The sequence below is a fragment of the Triturus cristatus genome, chromosome 4_1 (genome assembly GCF_964204655.1).
Source record: "Triturus cristatus chromosome 4_1, aTriCri1.1, whole genome shotgun sequence".
Lineage (NCBI taxonomy): Eukaryota > Metazoa > Chordata > Amphibia > Caudata > Salamandridae > Triturus > Triturus cristatus.
Genome location: NC_140585.1, coordinates 589,329,460 through 589,348,291, shown reverse-complemented (window position 1 = coordinate 589,348,291; position 18,832 = coordinate 589,329,460). Strand labels below are relative to the sequence as shown.

General features: G+C 45.4%; 1 protein-coding gene across 5 annotated transcripts in view; it reads right to left on the bottom strand.

Annotated features, from left to right (window-relative positions):
* The window catches only part of DMTF1 (cyclin D binding myb like transcription factor 1), a 514,121-nt gene that overhangs the window by 445,279 nt on the left and 50,010 nt on the right, over nt 1–18,832 (bottom strand). For all 5 annotated transcript variants that reach the window (XM_085652911.1, XM_085652914.1, XM_085652913.1 and 2 more), the window contains exon 4: nt 3,304–3,398. In XM_085652911.1, coding sequence (XP_085509037.1) covers nt 3,304–3,398 — 95 coding nt within the window. The remainder of the gene's footprint in view (nt 1–3,303; nt 3,399–18,832) is intronic.

Here is an 18,832-nt window from a genome sequence, read left to right as displayed (position 1 = left end):
CTGCCCAGCTGTTGGTTCCACCCGGAAGACTTCCTGGACGGAGCCTGCAGCCAATATCCAAAACCAGCAACTCCCATTGAAAACAACATGGCTCCCGATGCCACACCAGCACCCTGCAGCTGGCCGCCCCGTGCTGCTGTGGGTGCACCTTGTGTGCTAAACCGGATCCCTCTTTGCCCTGAGCGTAACACCAAGAGCTTTGCTCCCACAACCTCATGGCCTGCTCGTGAGCAGCCACCACCCGGAGCCACCCTATTCCCCATTGTATAACACTGGGCCTCAGCACTCTACACCCAGTCGCCCTAGTGCCGCAGAGGGTTCTTTGAGTGCATCCTCGACCCTGGGGAAACCCTGGGTCTAACCCCAGAATATCAACTCCAAAATCTAGGTACATACCGATAAACCGATAACACTGTTTTCTCCCATAGGACTACACTGACTGCATTTCTGTGAAACATCTTTTAAATGAGGAGTTGGTTTGTATGAAAACCCTAGGAAACTGCATATGTGTAAAAACTGAATTACTTACCTTTTGCCTAGGAAATGTCCAAGTGTGATATCTAGACATATCACACTGATTAGCAAAAGTACCTTAAAAAGTAATCCAAGAAGTAACATACACAGTAAAATACAAAGTAACTGGCAAGTAATGTGGACTGCTGACTTATCTGTAAATCAACCAACTGTATTTTAACCTGCATTCAAATGTAATTCACTGCATACATCTTGTCAAGTATTATTATACCAACCTGTATCAGGCCTGGCTTGGTTCTAGAAAATGAAATACAACTAAATAATATTTTCATACAAACAAATTGGTCTGAGTTAAGTCTTTGAGTAGGTGACATAATTTTTTGCCCGAGTGTGTACAATAAATGCTTAACACTACCCTTTGATAAAGCCTTACTGCTCGCCCACACTACCACAAATAAAGAGCAAGTTATTATCTACTTTTACCTCTGCCTACCTTTGGGGTTCCACTGGACTGTGTGCACACTATACATTACTTTGGTTTAGTATTTAAAGAGCCAGCTTCCTACAAGGTGGCACCCTATGAATAACCTCATGGTAAGAGGTGGTGCCATCCGGAGGGGGTGGGGGTCAGCTTTGTTGAGTACAAGTCTGGATCCGTGCCCCTGGGGGAACAATATCATAACCATCCAGGGTTTATCTCTGGGATCAGGGTCACATGGAGCTTCAGAAGGGTCTAGAATATGTAGAGGAGTACCCTCTCTGTACGATGAGCACTGGGAACCCTCTGGCGAAGGTGGGGGGTGAGGGAGGAGGAAAAGTAGGTAAAGCGGGGCAAGAAGGTAGAGGACTGGTGCCCCTATCTTGATGTTTCTTGAGAGTTGGTGGGAGCTCCAGAGCAAGCTGCTCCTCAAACGAAAGGGTCTCCTGCACATTTGGCAGTGGTTTAGCAGATATCTTGCCCATTTGCAGGTGGATAAACAGTCTTTTTGCCTTATGTCCAACTCCGCCTGGAAGCGCTGCAGAATTTGGAGGTTCTGCTCTTCTGAGTTCCCCAAAGAATGAGGCTTGGATAATCAACTGGATGCCAAAGGCTGTTCCGACTTCGAAGTAGGTCTCGATGTCGAGTGGTCTTTTGCCTACGAAGAACCTATCAACGCCAGCACAGAGGGGTCTGATGGCATTGAGGTAGCCATTGGCCTAAAAGAAGCCCGGGACTTGTGAAGCTGTTTTGGTGCTGGGGATGGAGTCGGAGTCTGCGAGGGAGCCTTATGATGGTGCTGGCCATGGCGGAGACGGCAATTAGAGACCGGACATTTGCTGGGTTGTGGGCTTAACACCCAACCCCTGGAGGGGTGGTAAACGACCGGTTGTCGGGATCGATGTGGAACTTTACTCACAGTTGACATCTTAGGACGTTGGCCCGGCAGGGGCTGCTGGTCTTTGGTCTCGGAGCTCAAAGGAGAACTTGGCTCAGAGTTGAAAGAAGTTGGTTGGTTGGTGGATGGGAACATGTCGGTGGTATCATCTTGAGGGTTTTTTTTGGACTGGACGGCAAGATAGGCAGGGCAGGAGGCACCATCGTGCTCCGGTGGCAAGCAGAGATTGCAGAACGAGTTGTGATCCGTCAATGGGTACTTCGAGTGGCACTGTAGACAGTACTAAAAATGAATTCTTTCAATAACGGTCTGTACATTCTGGAGGACGAAGACCGACGAGAAGGCCCCAAGTGGGCAGAGGCCCTAAAATGGGCATTGGCGAGATCCCAGACACGGAACCAACAAAGATGAAACAACTGCAAGAAAACACAACTGTCTATTACCAATGGGAGTAGCATCACCAAAAGGCTGTGTTGGCTCTGAGCTGTATTGAAACGCGTCCAAACCAATGGCGGAAGAATACAACCTAACGTTGAAGCCAATGAGCATTATCGGTCATAGTAGGAGTTGTCCTATCTCATGACTCGAAAGACTTCTTCAAAGAAAAATAAGTTGTACACATTCAAGCCCAAAACTAGATGGCAGGAGTATGTAGAGCATGTGTATGTACAGCTACATATGCCACAAGCAAAGATATTCTCAAAACTTGCATCTCAACTCCGAATAAGTCAACATCTTGAACAAGAAAGAATCACTCACTATCTGCCAGGCCTTCGAGGCTCAATCCCTTCTATTCAATGGATAGTCGTCCAATTGGGGTTCGGTCACATTTACTCATTAGAAAGCCAACCTAAATTCTATGACTCTCTCTTTCTTAATCTTATAATATTCATACTACTGTTTCAATGAGTTTAAGGTCAGTTAAAATTCTAAAGCTCATTGATGTCCTACTCAGGAGATCTAAGGTGGAATGAGGACCTCATTTCTACATTGTTCAATGTAAAACTTTTAAATTAACATCTTTAACCAAGCTCGTTTTACAAAGCTACTTGCTCATTCAAGCAAACTATTAGAAAACATAATCATCAGAACAAGCCATTTCCACTTTAGTCATACCCAGATTTAAACTAAAGAGCCATAGCGATACATCTAAAACTAAATTGCACTAAATGTTGACAATGCATCCAAAACAATCTTACCTCGGGCTGAAAGCTTAGAAAATTACAGAAGGATAATGCCCGATTTCTCAAAGTACAGCTTTATGTTTGAAAGTTTCTAAACTTGCCCAAGCATAACTGCCAATAACTGATATCTTTGCAAGAATCTTTAACTTTACCAGTCAGAAATTTCCCATTAAATCAAATACAAAATCAATATCTAACCAACAGAATCACTATGCCTATTGTTAAAACGGATGCTTCTGAAGTATTAGGAAATATGTAGCTGCAGTTACCTCAACTTGAGTAATAGTTTCTTCGCTGATGTCATCGTTTGGAAACTCAGTAGTAGCCGTCATAGTCATCTGAAAGCTCTGATCATTTTCTGAAACTGCAATACATTAGAATCATTCTAAGACTTACATTTCTGCAACATCCAAATAAAAGTATACATGCTTACTAATTCAGAATGCAAACATATTTAGTGACAGCACTCTCTACTGGCGAGGAATTGTCATCTACCATGCAGAATGCTTTACGGTAATGTGTCAAATAAATCCACCTTTACTATGATGTTTTTGGAACTACCCCTCAATAGTGATTCTCAATGATAACCCAAAAGGAAGTAAAAATGTTATGAAAAACATGCTTTCTAAGCCATACACTTTATTGTGAAGTTTATGTCTAGGAAACTGGGCATTTGTTGCAGTTGCCCCTGTAGACAATTACTTGGATATCTGGCAGCTTCCTTTAACCCTTTCAGCGCTCATGACGGAACCACTCCGTCATGAGCCACGGGTGCCGTGTCCTTATGACGGAGTGGTTCTGTCATGCTGCGGCCGTTGGCCGCCGCTCCTCCCACGCTGCGCTGATTCCCCGCCTGTGCGGGCGATTAGCGCAGTGGGCGGAGTCATGACGGAACCACTCCGTCATGAGCACAGCTCAACCGTGGCTCATGACGGAGTGGCTCCGTCATGATCACAGCGCCACCGCGCTGCCCCCAAACCCCCCCCAGCGCTGCGGCGGAATTCCCGCCGCAGCCAAGGGGTTAATCCAGTGCAGTAAAAATGTAATGTTCACAGCATAGTTAATGAAGCCCAAGTAAACCAGTTTAGCTGTGAGACAGAATATGATAATCTGGTATCAGCAATATACCATGAAATATTAGGTTACTGAAACCCCCTAGCTCCTTCAGCCTCTTCTGTTTTAACAAGATGAAGATTATGTTGCTGTCTGCTGAAAATGTAGTCTGGTGAGAACAAGAGGTAAACAGAAGAGTACCTCCATTATTAAATGAGTACTTGAATTCTATTTAGACTAACCATCACATCCAGACTCCGAAAAGCAACTTAGCTTCTCAATATATGGTTCACAAACAGAGAGCAGAAAGGAAGCGGCATTTAGTATATACTCCTTTGTCCTACCTTCAAAATAATACATTTTTTATACTGCTCAAAGAAGCATCAAAATGCTGCAAACAAAACGTTACATGTAAAGCAGAAAGGTCTTTAGGGCTTTCCCAAACTGAGAAATGGATTGCAACTCCTGAATATCCAGTGGGAGAAAGTTCTATCAGCAGAAACATGATCACTAACATCCCACATGTGTTCTTGTACACTAAGACATTTTCCCTCAATGGGACATTTACTTAGCTAGTCTGGAAAAACATCAGTGATAGCTTTGGGAATGACAGAATAAGTATAACGTTAATTTTAATTAGGGCCCGGAGCCAGTGAAGTTACTCTACCACTGGGATGAGGTGCTCCCTACGAGGGAGATTTACAACTGTTCTTAATACAAAATGCTGAATGACCTGCAGCTTTTACATTTTTTTGTCCGTAAGGTTATTTAAAGCTGAATGGTGAACAAAAAACCCATCACAGGATCAATCATTTCACTACTGTTAATTAAACTCTCATAACTTTCTATCTTAAGGAATGAAGGGGTCCATAGTTTATTGTTAGTTACAATGAAGGGGTCCATAGTTTATTGTTAGTTACCATCGATTTCCGCGCGCCTAGAGACCTGTAGGTGATTGGGCGCGATATAAATCCAAAATAACAATAACAATAGACTGTCTGTAGAGCTCCTATAACCACTTTTTGCAATGCACTGTAAGTGCACTCCACACAACCTCTTACTGGGCCCTTTTTAGGTCTCGCCTGACCCAGCGCATGCGCTGGTCTGGCGAGACTTATTGAGAGGGCTCCAAAAAGTGCTACCAGGCCAGCCTAGAGCTACAGTGCATGTGCGCGGGCGCTGCGCTTTACCGCGATTACTTTCACTTTCGCGGCCGCAGGGCCGCTTTGCATAGCCAATAGGTCTCACTTTTGGGACCTTATAAGTATTTAGTTATGCAACTGTTGCATCGCTAAACACTTATAAGGTCCCAAAGGCGAGACCTATTAGCTATGCCAATGCTTGTTACTTTTACAGGAAAAGAAATGTCTCCTTTTGGTGTGTTTTTTCTTGTTACCTCAATATGCTGCTTGTCTGTTAGGTTTGCACATTTTTAAGAAAAATAAATCAAAATTACGAGTAAAGAAGAAGAAGAAGAAGAAGAAGAAGAAGAAGAAGAAAAAAAGCCATGTGGCGAATTATAAAAAATGTCTTTCTGCCCTACAAAGAAGTGTCTGTTCGCCCTACTATGAACCATTCCCTTTAAAAGGGAAGAGAAATAACTGCCACAAAGGCCGTCACCTTTCCCACAAAACGATACTGCTTATTTGTTCAAGTTTTAAGACTCTGAAAAGCCCCGGGAAAGATAGATGAATAGTACTGTTTATAAAATCGGTTGGATTTATTTTTAACATGGAAAAGCAGCTCTAGAACACATTTTAAAAGTTTCTTCTTATATTTACTGTTTTACACGTACTGTTCAGAGGAAGAAATACCAGCTTTAGGTGATTTTTTTCGATTTTTCTATTTACAGACATTAAAATACAAATGCGGCAAGGTTACAACGATAGGTGACTGCCACAGAACATGTTATGTTATAATTATTTATTAAGCGCAACAAATCACACTTAAAAGGGTCTCTAGGTGCTGCTACATAGCCACAGGTTGAGGCAACAGATTGGGGTCTTCGGAATTATAAACTGAATAGCGAGGCTAAAACAACCATGTTTTAAGAGCTTTTTTGAAACAATCGAAAGTCAGTGCAAGCACGAAGAGGTGTTGGAAGCTCGTTCCTGTGCTGGGGAGCCAAGTAGGAGAAATATCTGCCCCCTTATCTAGCAGTACAGATGCGGCTAGGATGCGACTAAAGTTTCCTGCTAGAACTGAGACTCCCAGTGGGAGCATACCATTTAAGTTTCTTCTTTGTGTATTGCAGTCCATTCCCATAAAGGAGTTTGTGAATCCAACAAAGAAGATTAAATAGTGATCGCTGTTTTATGGGCAGCCAGTGGAGGTTTCCTTCTGAGAATGGGTTCTGCGGGAGACCTAGGGGGAAAGGTGACAAACTATCTGTACCGCCGTATTTTCAACCACCTGAAGTTTGGCAAACAGTCCTTCATTCAGAGAAGCCATTTGCTCATTCCCATAGTCCAGATGACTAATTAGAAGGGCCTGGACTAGAGATTTTCCTGAATAGAGCAGTAGCCACTGAAATACTTTTCTGAGAGGACACATAATTCTAAAATAGGAGTCCATAATGGCGTTCACATGTTCCTTCATGGAAAGATTCTCATTCACCAAGACTACCAAGTTTCTCACCACGACCTTCAGAGTTGGGACTATGTCCAAACTAAGAGGCCACTAATCCTCAGACCATCTCTAAAAATAACCGGCAAAGCCAATAAACCCCATAATCAAGACCGATTGGATTTGCAAATACTCGTTTTGTTTTTTTAAATAGGATTTAGGACCTAACAGGGTTTATGGTTTAAAACACTATCCTAACTAAAAGTATATATGTATGTATATGTTATTTCTTTAGTGCAAACTTAGAGAAAAGGCAGCGGAGAGCTGTACATGATGAAAGGCAAGCCCGAAGTCAACAATTAAAGAAGAGGATGTTGGGTTGTGGGCGGTTAATACATTGTGATGTAGTGTTCCTGAAAGAGGTCAGTCTACAACTCTTTCCTAAATTGGAGCATCGTTGGGGTGGTCCTGATGGATTCAGGGATTTTCTAGATCCTAGGTGATTAGTTCAGAAAGGTCCGTTTTTTCTTTATGTACACTATGTAGTCTTCTATATCATGGTACTCTGTATGTGGGCATACCGATGACGTGTTTGTCAACAAGATAAGCTAGGTTACTGGTTGTGATGGCTTTGTAACTAATGCAGCTGGTTTTGAAGATGGTGCAGAATAGTTAGTAGAGTCAATGGAGTTCCATAATGATGAAGGTGATGTAATCATATTTCATCATGCCCTGGAGGAGACGTCCTGCAGCGTATAGAATGCACATATGGGGTGCCCGTGCGGTGTCTGGGAGGCCATAGAGTAGGGCATTACCACCCTCTATATGCAAGAATACAAGGGCTTGAACAGCAGTTCTGAAGTTGCAATATTTTGCTTAAGGGTGAGGGTGGTGTACAGGGTGAATCCAAGTGCCCCGATATTTGGTGACAGTTGGGGTTTGAAGACGCCATGGTTCATGTCATTGAGCCAATTATGTACTGTATCTTGTTTGCTGTTCTTGGCAATTAATGCAAATTCTGTCTTAGTTGGGTTAAGCTTCAGGTAAGTGCTGGACATCCATGACTGGATGGTTTGCAAATAATGTTTTATCATCATATGGGTGAATCTTGGTGCTGAAATCTATTAGTAGAGCACCACTCAGCTCTATGTACATGGTAAATATGGCAGGAGACAATATAGTACCACGGTAGACTCCACAGGTTAAAGAGATCTTTTGTGACTTGAAAGTGAACATGCTAGTGTCCGTTGGAAAGGTAATAAGAGAACGAGTGGACCATGCCAGTGAATCCCATTTACGACTCAAGGGTGACTATAAGGGTGAAATGGCCGACAGTTGAAGGCAGATGAGAGGTCCATCAATATCAGGAAACATGGGTATTCTTCATCTGTGGTTATTGCCTTTAGTATGTAAGGTCAAAACATATAGGTCAAAATAACCCTACAATACCTGGGATGTAATCATTCAACCTGCAGGGGATCAATACCAGCGTTAACTTTTGCCGCAGTGAAATAATTTAATTTAACACTGGGTCCTTAGAATCAATCAAATTAAACGGTTTATTCAACTATTATTATTATAGGATTGTCCATGTAGGGTTTCCATTTCACAAACAAGTACCTGGAGCACCATTAAAAATATCTCAAACCCATCACCATTAAACAAAAACACTAAATCAAATCCTAAATCCTGTACAAAATATCTTTCTTCCTTGTATTGAAACGAAACTTGGTTGCCAAAAATTGAATGTGCAATCCCTGTGAAGGTAGTCTACAAGCAAAATCACATTTCCGGGCAGTCATGTCCCGTCCTTGTTTTAGGATCCTTATAATTCCTTTGTTCTTTTGAAATTTATACAGATAGCCCCTGCTGTAGATATGGTCAACGCGTTTCAGCAAAACTTAATTCGTAGGTATTTCAGGACTAGGACCATGACGGTCCATAAAAAAATAGGCACAAACTTTCCACTGTGGTGTCGCTAATTTTTTTAATCCAAGCTGCAATGTCCTGGGAGGTTCTGAATTTAATTTAAAAAAAAAAAATTTTTTTAATCTGGAAAAGGAGCTTATTTTTATGGTCTGTTTTTTTTTAATAAACAGTGAACATTTCTCTGCTAGTTTTTGCATGATCCGAGCTACAGCATTTTTAATCCGAACTTTTTATAACAAATTAATATTTGCTTTTTAGCTTGCTTAATTTCACACCACATACTTGACTTTTATTTTTGATGTCTGCATCCATACTACAATCTATATGATATGAAACAGCTTGGTACCAACAACTTATGTGGTTTGCGGGATACGCAATAGTGTCACCATGTACTATAACGAATAGAGTACCTTAAAAGGACACTGTAAACCATCTTCGAGTTCCATGATTTTATAAAGAAATTGTGCCTTTGTCCTTGTTCCTCTATATGGTCATGGAACTCTTTGGTGAATTTCAATTTTGTTCTTGTCCAATCAGTAACACATTCCTTACCTTCTGGCTGGATGCGAACTATGTAGGAAGCTGGCTCTGCATGTACTATACCAAAGAAAGGTATAAGGTGCACAGAGTACAGGGGATCTACAGAGGTATAGTAGAGCTTAAATTCGATAATCACAAACAGCTTTATTTGTGGTAGTGTGGTCGAGCAGTTGGGCTTATCAGGCGGGTGTGTTCAGCATTTATTGAATTCAATCAATCAAGGCTGATGACACACACTCAGATTGAATCCAGATCAATTAGGTAAATATAAAAAATGTATACGTATGGTTTATTTATAGAACGAACCAATACTTGGTTGAGGTAGGAAAGAAGTACTTTCAAATACATAACTGTTCAAGGAAATGCAGTTGTTCTTGTAATTCTAACAGTTACAAGTTGATATCACTTTTCAGAATGCTTGGCATTACACAGTAAATACTCTCAGATTACGTTACATTACTTTTCCCCATACATTAGCAGTTCTACATAGAACACTTTCTAGACCCAAAATCTAATACTATGAGTCCCTGTGGGAGGAAAAATTGTTATGGATCTCGGCAGTAAGTATTTGACTTACGAGGTGGAGGTAGTGGCGTTAGGACCAAGATTCCCCAAGGACCAGATGGACACTCTAGTTGCACCACCAGCGGCTTGGTGCAGAGTGCAGGGGCCCAAGGTCAGCCAGCAGGCTAAAAGGAGCCTTTGGCGTGCAAGCCACTTGAGCGTGGGAGCAAAGCTCCTAAGGTTACAGTCGGCACTGCAGTGCCAAAGACTGACACAAGAACTGCACCGCCAGCGGCACTGAGGCAGCCGGGTGCAGGAGGTAAAGCGGACGTTGCGGTTCCTGGGCTTCTCACCGGAGACAGTCTGTTTCGGAAAGTTGCAGGCTCTGTTGGGAGGACTTCTTGGAGGCGACCCACGACTGGGAGGATGCTTGGACACCGTCGTTTGAGCCACCCAAGGCAGAAAAGGCCTTGGAAGGCTGGGGTGTCTTCAACGTCGGGTTCCTTAGGCCGCGGTTGGCGACAGACGTGGTCGGACTTGCTGAACCGATTCGAGCAAGGGAGCAGATGTCTTACCACCTTCAGCCACAGTCGGGGGGACTCTTCAAGTAAAGGCTTTAGGTTTAGTTTCGAAGCTTGTAGGAGATCAGAGGTCACCGGATCCCAACTTATGATCACCAGGGGGCCTTTTTTGGAGTATGGGGCCATTCGACCTCAGGCTGTGGCGGCTGGGTGCAGAGTGGTGGTGCAGCATCGCAGAGTCCGGACTCTGACTGTTTAGTCCTTGGATTGAGCAAATCTGGTGCTCACTGAAGACAGAGTCTGCTAGTTGATTGCAGGGCAGGTCCTTAGGGTTCTGGGGGTCATCTGCTATGAGGCATGCCGGTTTGTGCATGTTGGGATCAATGGGTCCCTTCCTTGGGGTGGGTACACCCCCTATTCTACTACCCTCCAGTGGGAGGGGGCACGAGCCTCTTCCTAATATTGGCTGAGTCCCCTCATCTTCAAGATGGAGGGGACTGAGATGTGTGTTTCACCTCGCTTCCCTCACCTTAGGGGTTGGGTTGGCAAAGCTGGACACACCTCTCTTCCTAGCTTGGATATCCCGCCCATTCTCCCGCCCAAGTGGTGGTGGTGGTGGTGGTGGGGGGGGGAAGGAGATCCGGTGGGTGCCGGTTGCTGGGGGCAGCATAAGGCAGGGACATCGTCCAAAGTAGGCAGGCCTTTGAAGCTTCCCCTTTCCTGGGCACAACCCATCTTGTGGGAGGAGGCATGACACCTCTGCCCAGGATGGGCTTGGTTTCTGGACCCAGAGAACGGAGGCCCCTACTCAGGGGTCCAGAAACCTGTCTGGTGGTGGCAATGGCAGGCAGTCATTCAGAAACCTCACTAGGATTGGTCGATATTGCCTGGGGCATCTCTAAAACGCCCTCTGAGTGCATTTTACATTAAATCCCACAGTGGCATCATTGTGGGTTTAATGTGCGGATAGGTTTGCTAACAAACTTCCCAGTTTTTAGTAAAGCCATTATGGAGCTGTGCAGTTCGTAGTGACCAACTACCAGATCATATATTCTTCATGGCTTCACTACACTTACAATGTCTATGAATGGACTTGGACACTATAGGGGTACAGGGCTCATTTCTTTGTACCCTCATCTTAGGACTAGTGCACCCTGCAAGAGGTATGACTTACCTAGGCCTTAGGCAGTGGACTGCAAGCACGGCACGCAGGGGTGTGGGTTAAGCTGCAGGGCCTCTAGGGGTGTCACAAGAGGTGCCGACGCCCTCAGCGGCCTTCCTTGGTCACAGTGCCCATGGTACCATTTACAAGGCGCTTGCTAGTGGCCAGGGATGTGCCAGTTGTGGATACAAAGGTACAATTTCGTGAAAGAACACCGGCCCTGGGAACCTGATTAGCAGGGACCCAGGGAAATATACATTCAAAGTGCATCAGAAATCTGGCAAAAAGTGGGGGGCTACTGCAACAGAAACCCACTTTCCTACACAAGCCCCTTCCACCCAGCCCAAAGGTCAGGAGACTCAGCCAAACCTGTGAGAGTCTTCCTAGTCATTCAGGCCAGGAAGAGTAGAGGAAGTGGTTTGAAAGTTGCAGGGCCTACTCTGCTTTACATCCTTCTGTCTAGGTCAGTCCCCTTGGGGAGCTGGCCTACCTCAACAGTTTCAGGACCCAATTCCCAATGCTCCTTTCCTAATTCTTTAGTGTCTTTACCCCATCTTTTTAGTTTGGGTTCAGAGGTGCCTACCTCTGCAAATTCTAACTTGGCTAGGGCAAGTCCTAACTTACTAACAGAGGTTTCCCATAGCTTGAGTAACCCCACCATGTCCAACAGGGTCAGGGGACTTAACTTGCTATTTGGCAGGGGGCTAGACCACCATGCCAAGCACAGTGATGCCATGAAAGCTAACACCCAGCAAAGGCCACTGACATCTGTCAGTGCCCAAAACCACACCTTTAGCTCTTCACTGGTAGGTGAAGGAACAAACTTACATGCTTATTTGGGTTCTGGTGGCCCTTCAGCTGTTTTAGTGTAGGGTGCCACTCTGCTTTGTAGTGAACACCCTTTTTCCATCCTCTGTTTTGTCAGTTGAGGAGCCACCAACTCAGGCTGGACAGTTGCCTGACTAGTCAGGTCTTTATGTGGGCCAGGGTGAGCTTCATCAGTGCCAATTTTGGAGTTCTCCCTTACTGGGATAGAATATCCCTGGCCCAACAGAACTGTGGATAACAGTTGTCCACCTTCCATACGTTGTCTCTTCTTTTTCTTTGGCAGCCTATCTGCACTAACTGCAGGGTCAGTCGTCCCAGTATCCTTGGGTGGGGACTGTCCTTGGACAAGTACCCTACTTTGGCTCAGACCAAACTCTGGGTGGTCATACCCAAGGAGACATTCAAGTGGAAGATCTTTATTGACTACCACCTTTCTCCAACTAAGGGGCCCAGCTATTTCTAGGGGCACTACAGCCACAGGCCTAACAGAGGCCTTCCCTGGGAAAGCCCTTACTCTTTTTGTCTCCCCGGGACATACTAGTTTGAGAGCACCAACCTGTCAAGCACCACAGTGTGACTGGCACAGGTATCTCTCAGGGCAGTGGCTGGGATTCCATTTACCAGTAGGTGGTGGAAGTGTCTACCCCCCCTCTGGAATCTCCAACTCACCTTTTCAGCCCCTTTTCCAGTTACAGTCTAGGAGGACTTCCTCATCTGAGGAACTATCCTCAAAGGCTACACTAGCAACCCCTGGAGTTACACTAGGGGCACTGTTTTTAGCACAGCTAGGGTCCTTGGTGTCTCGTCCTATCTTTTGACAGCTGTGACACCATACCTTGTTGGGATTCCAATTCTTACCTTGATACCCAGTTTTAGGTTGAGGGGGGGGGGGGGGGTGTCTTTGGGCCCTCTCTCCTGGACAGGATTTTTTTTGGGGGGGGGGGGGGGGGGGGGGGAGGGTCTACCTGGGACTCCCTATTTTTATCTTTAGGATTCTCAAACTCGTTCCCATGGGGAGGTTTTTTTACCCCTTACTTTTGGTCACCCCCACTGGATGTCTTGGTCACCCTTGTCTTGACCCAGTGGTCCGCCTTCTTTCCCAATTCTTGGGGAGAAATTGGACCTAGGTCTAACAGATGCGGATGTAACTTCTCATTGATGCAGTTACTTAAAATGTGTTCTTTCATGAACAAATTATTAAGACCATCATAATCTTGCACTTTACTTCCAGACAACCAGACACCTAGTGTTTTACTGAGTAGTCTATGAATTTCACCCAGAACTGACTCCGAGACTTCTGAGCCCCCCGAACGTAATTCTGTACTCCTCAGTAGAGAGTCCAAATCTCCTAATGAGTTAATAGGACTCTGCTTCTGTCGCACTAAGGGTCAGAAGTCCGTCTCTGCACTTACCAGAGAACAGTTCCCAAAGGTGTGCACCCCCCCCGTTAGATGTCCTCACTTTCCTGGCTTCACAAGCGCTCTCAAAGTCTGTGAACGACTTGGTGATGTCATCATCCTCATATTTATGGTACAATCCTTCTGGGGATTTTAGGATCATAAGACCCTTCTTTTTCTTAGCTTTTTAGATTGCTACCCCCATTGATGGGTCCTATGCTAATCTCTGCTCGCTCTCTCTCTCTCTCTCGCTCTCTCTCTCTCTCTCTCTCTCTGACTCTCTCTCTCTAGAGCTAGGAGCGAAGTCTCCTGGCCATCCTTTCTAAAAGGGAGTTGACCCTACCTCTTTAGGAGCCAGCCCCTGTACCTCTTGGGTGTGGAGGGTAGGACACAAAGTTCCCTTCCTCCAGAAGTAGCTGAGAGGGTTGGTTTATTACTTCATCTTCCTCACTACCTCGCCATCCTACTGAAGGTCTTCACCTTCTTCAGTGGTGTGGTCCCTCACATGCCCTGCCAGGAACTCCAGGAGTTGTATTCTGGTAGGGTTGGATCCAGTTCTCATTTGCTTAGCTTTGCAGAGAAGCCTTAACTCTTTAACCTCTAGGTTTGAGTAAGGGGTGAGGTTTAGCTTCTCATCCATATTCCCTGGATTGCACATTACTTATCTAACGTGGGGTTCTTTTTGGAAGACCAACACTAATAGTTTGTAGAAACTCCTCCCTAACTTTAGTGACTTTTACTTTCTTAAGAAAAATGCTACAGGGACTGGACACCAGGCCCTAACAAGGGTTCTAGAGTTTGAGGAAAAAATGGTCAATTCAAAAATTGATTTGTACTAAAGATAATTTTTGGATTCTTGTCATGTGATCAGAGGTTGACTAAGTTAGTCCAATAAATGGAAGGCTTTACATCACACTGCTGATCCACCAATGTAGGAAGCTGGCTCTGCATGTACAATACCAAAGTAAGGTATAGAGTCCACGGATGTGCTTGATGACTTCACTTTTCTCTGCACCAAAACATGCAGCCTGCTGTGGCAGTGTGTGTGGGTTAAGGTGCAGGTCCTCTAAGAGTGGCACAATAGGTGCTGCAGCCCTCAGAGGCCTTCCTTGGTCACAGTGCCCTTGGTACCCATTGTACCTTTTACAAGAGGCTTGCCTGTGGCCAGGCATGTGGCAATTGTTGATACAAAGGTACCATTTGGGGGAAAAACATAGGCCCTGGGAACCCGATTGGTAGGGTCCCAGGGTGCATCAAGTCACAGTGCATCAGAAATCTAGCAAAAAGTGTGTGGGCTGGGGTGGGGGGTGGGGGTTTCTGCAACAGAAACCCACTTTCCTACACACTACAATCAAAATATTACACAACAATAATATGGAAATCGGTGCCAGGAGAATGACCAGACCTGTGAAGTTCAAAATCTTTGAGCACTAGATATAAGTGCAGATGTTAGCTGATGGAAGAAGTCACTCTAAATCCTCTTCTAGTTCTTTGGCTCTATTTTCACACAATGTTATTTGTCAAATGCTTTTGTTATTTCTATTGTGAAGGTCAATAATGGAACTGGTATATCTCAATGTATATATCTATATATCGGAATAGACATGTTTGTTTCCAAACTAATCTGGATTCAAGGGAAGTCACAATCACAACCATCTACGATTGAATAGCAAGAGGTCACCTTGGTAATGAGAGTGGGTGGTATAAAACCTAAATTAAGCAAAAGAGGACATGCATCTAAGGCATTAATAATCCAAGTAGTAATTTTAAGAACATATGAGGTTTCCAATCAAAGCACTGTGAAAGACCACTAAAATATTAGTTAATATTCCCAGGCAACCTCAATTCTGTGTTTTTCTCAAACAAATACGGTTTTAAAATGCATTGTACTTCAGTCAATGTTCATAAAAAGGCTGGGATGGTGCTATATAAAGCACAACCTTAATGTGCATGCCCACTACTTGTATGGTCTGCAAATGCTACCGAAATCGTTGTATCATTTACATTTGTAGGATTCTGGAGGACTGGAGTTAAAGTGATCTGTTGATATTTTATCAGGTTTGTATTATGTAGACATAAGTCACACTGGGTTAGTGGTGTGCAGGTTGGAATAGCCCTACGGAATGATTAGCTATGGATTATACAATACGGGCTTCTCCAACGAGTAGCTCATGAGCTAGTGGCAGCTCTCAAGGTCCCTGTAAGTAGCTCTTCTGTGTGCAACCCAGACTACTAAATCAGAAACTTTTACTTTATTGAATATGTATACTAAATTTAGAGTGCATGGCTGAGACAAAAAAATATATTTTCAGAACTCATAAACTGATAAATAGAGAAAATGGGTGAATTTTAAAGATTTTTTACAAATGGTTTTGATTACCTTGGTGCCAGAGTCATTTCAGCGATAGCGGTTATGTATTACCCATGTGGAGGGATTCCATATTCTTTTATACATTACTGCTTGCAACCATGCATGATGCACTGATATTATTTCCGGTAGTGACTTTGCTTATGGTAGTCACTAATGTAATCTCTTTTGATCACTTTTACAACCCAAATAATATTACAAGCTCTCAATTAGTTCTATTGAACATAAGTAGCTCTTATTACAGAAAAGGTTGGAGACCCCTGATATAATATATAGTGGCGCCTAGATCAGTGTACAGCATTGCGTGCATGAATGTTTCTGGCGAAGGACATTTATGTTCTCGTCTGCTCGGGTGTGTGGTTGTCTATTGCTTGGCCTCAGATGGTTATGTTTAGCAGCATCTTTGCCCATTATGTGTATTTGATACCATTCTGCATGTGGACATGGTTGGTGTAAGTTAATGACTTCTGGATAGATTGATAAAACAATATTGCTATGCCAGTATAACTAGCACCACTGAGGTTGCAAATGATATGAATATGTTGAGTGCATGATGCTCACAGTAGTTTCTAATGAGTACTGTTGGTGTAATGTGATGTGCAAGTAGAACTTAATCTGAATGCATTGTTTGGGCTGCAAATGCAGAGCAACTAAAAGTCCTGGAGCCATTGTTTACTATTTATTGAATGACAGAGGCCAATTTTCTTAGAGGATTTCTACAATATAAGTAGATAAGGATTAATAAATGTGATACTGAACTTGCTTACTTTGTTTTGATTTTTGAAGAGTTTAGCCTGAATCACGCTACTACCCTTTTTTCCCCCGATCCTTCTTGGACATCAGAGATTGTCTAAGAATAATTGGATTTTGGTTCTTTCATTTCAGAGATATTTTCAGTCACAAACACAGCATTATTCGAGAAACAGCATAAGTTAGCATGCATTCCTCTCAAATATCATCTTTACCTAAAGAGGAAAATTAATCTAAAACACATAATAAATACATTTAGTTAATAGTTTCTGCTTTAATTGAAGAATAAGAACAACATTATCCAGCTTCGGAGGAGGAGCCTAGCGCGCAACCAAGATGGCCGCGTAGGTGCGAGGCTCCCGAGGACCTCCGCGACCTCCTGCATAAATCCTGACAGAATCCTGTCCCAGATGAGGGGACTGCATTTGTGAGCCCGAGCAGAGGTGACGCCCGTTTTCCGTTTTTAAATCGGACCTCGGACACCGGCAGGAGCATCGATTGAGGTTTGCGGCCTTCTCCACACGGGCCCCCCGTACTGGAGTTGTGCGGCGATCCGGACACAAAGTGAACAACAGCGGCGGGCAAGGCTGGGTGACTCGCGTACCCTGCACTTTCACTTTCGCTTTTGCGCCCTCCTTGCTGCCAGGCGAGGTTGGGTTGCGGGGCGGTGTGCGGTGGTGTGGTCTCGCTGGGGTGCCCTGCCGGTCCGCCAGCTGCGGTACGTCCGGCGGAGCGGTGGTCGCTCCCCCCTGGACCCCTTGAACTGGATTGTCGGCCCCCCCCTTTCTTGAGGAGACTGACTCGTCTTGGGGATCGAAACCATGTCCACAAAACAAGATGGCGATCGGGCTAAGATAAAATCGACCCGCCGTGGCGTGGCCCAGCAATCCAACAGTATGGACCGCTACACCCTCCAGAAGGGATCCCCAGAGGCGCCGCGTAGGTCCCCTACGGGCCCGACTGATGCTTCCGCTCTGCCCACGGACCTGACCCTCCGAGACGTCATGGGCGCCATCGCCGAGATGAAGGCCTCGGTGGACCAGCGCTTCGACACTCTGGCCCAGAAGATTGACTCGGTCCTCGTGGACGTGGGCCTCGTGAGGGCTGATTTGTCTAAAACCAACGACCGGGTCGACTCTTTGGCCCACTCTACCACGGGCCTCACAACGGACGTGGCGGCCCTCCAACAGGAGGTGCGCAGGCTTGGCCAGGCGAGCGCCCTGATGAATCGTCGGCTGGAGGATTCCGAGGGTCGTGCCCGGAGGAACAACGTTCGCATTATCGTGGTGCCGGAGGGACGCGAGGCGGAGGCGGCGGATCTATTTGTTGAGGACCTGGTTCTCACCCATCTCCAGCCTCGGGGGCTGAGTAAATTCTTTGCGGTGGAGCGTGCCCACAGGGTCCCCGGGGGTAGGCCTAAGGTTGGAGCCCCTCCGAGGCCTCTCATCGCCCGGATCTTCAATTTGCGGGACAGAGACGCTATCCTACAGACTTCCAGGCTACAAGGGCCGGTCAGACTTGATAATATGGACATCAATTTCTATCCTGACTTCACTCCGGCAGTCCAAAAGCAGAGGCTGAGCTTTCTTGGTGTTAAACGTCGCCTAAGGGACCTGAATCTCAAATATGCGATGCTTTTTCCAGCTAAGCTGAGAGTGGAGGTGGATGGCCACACGCACTTTTTTGATCGATCCGAGGTGGCCGGGGACTGGCTAGACACTTTGCCCGGAGATCGGGGCCGGGGGGGGTGGGGGGGGTGCGGTTGGTGGGGAGGGCCCGCCGGATCAGGACTGAGGGACTAATGGTAGGCCTTGCTCTGGACTGCGTTGTTGTCACTATTGACTGTTAGGGTAAGTTCCCCTCCTGTGGAGGTCGTGTGGGGTCTCTTGGGGGATCTCCCTCCTCCTCTGGGGGACTAGTTAGTTTTCTTATCTATGGGGCGACAGGCACACTGCACTTTGGGGGGGCTGTTTGGGCTCATGCAGGGGTGCAGGGTGGGGGGAGTTCTGTTGGGTTGGGTGGGTTGGGGTGGGGTGTGGTTCGTTTTTACCGCAAGGCAAACCCGTTATTGTATTGTTGCTTTTGAGATGCTCTGGGGGGGACAACTGATGGCTTCGTTATGTGATGGGGGGTAGGGATTTGACATTGTTGTCCTGGAATGTTAACGGACTGGGTGATAGG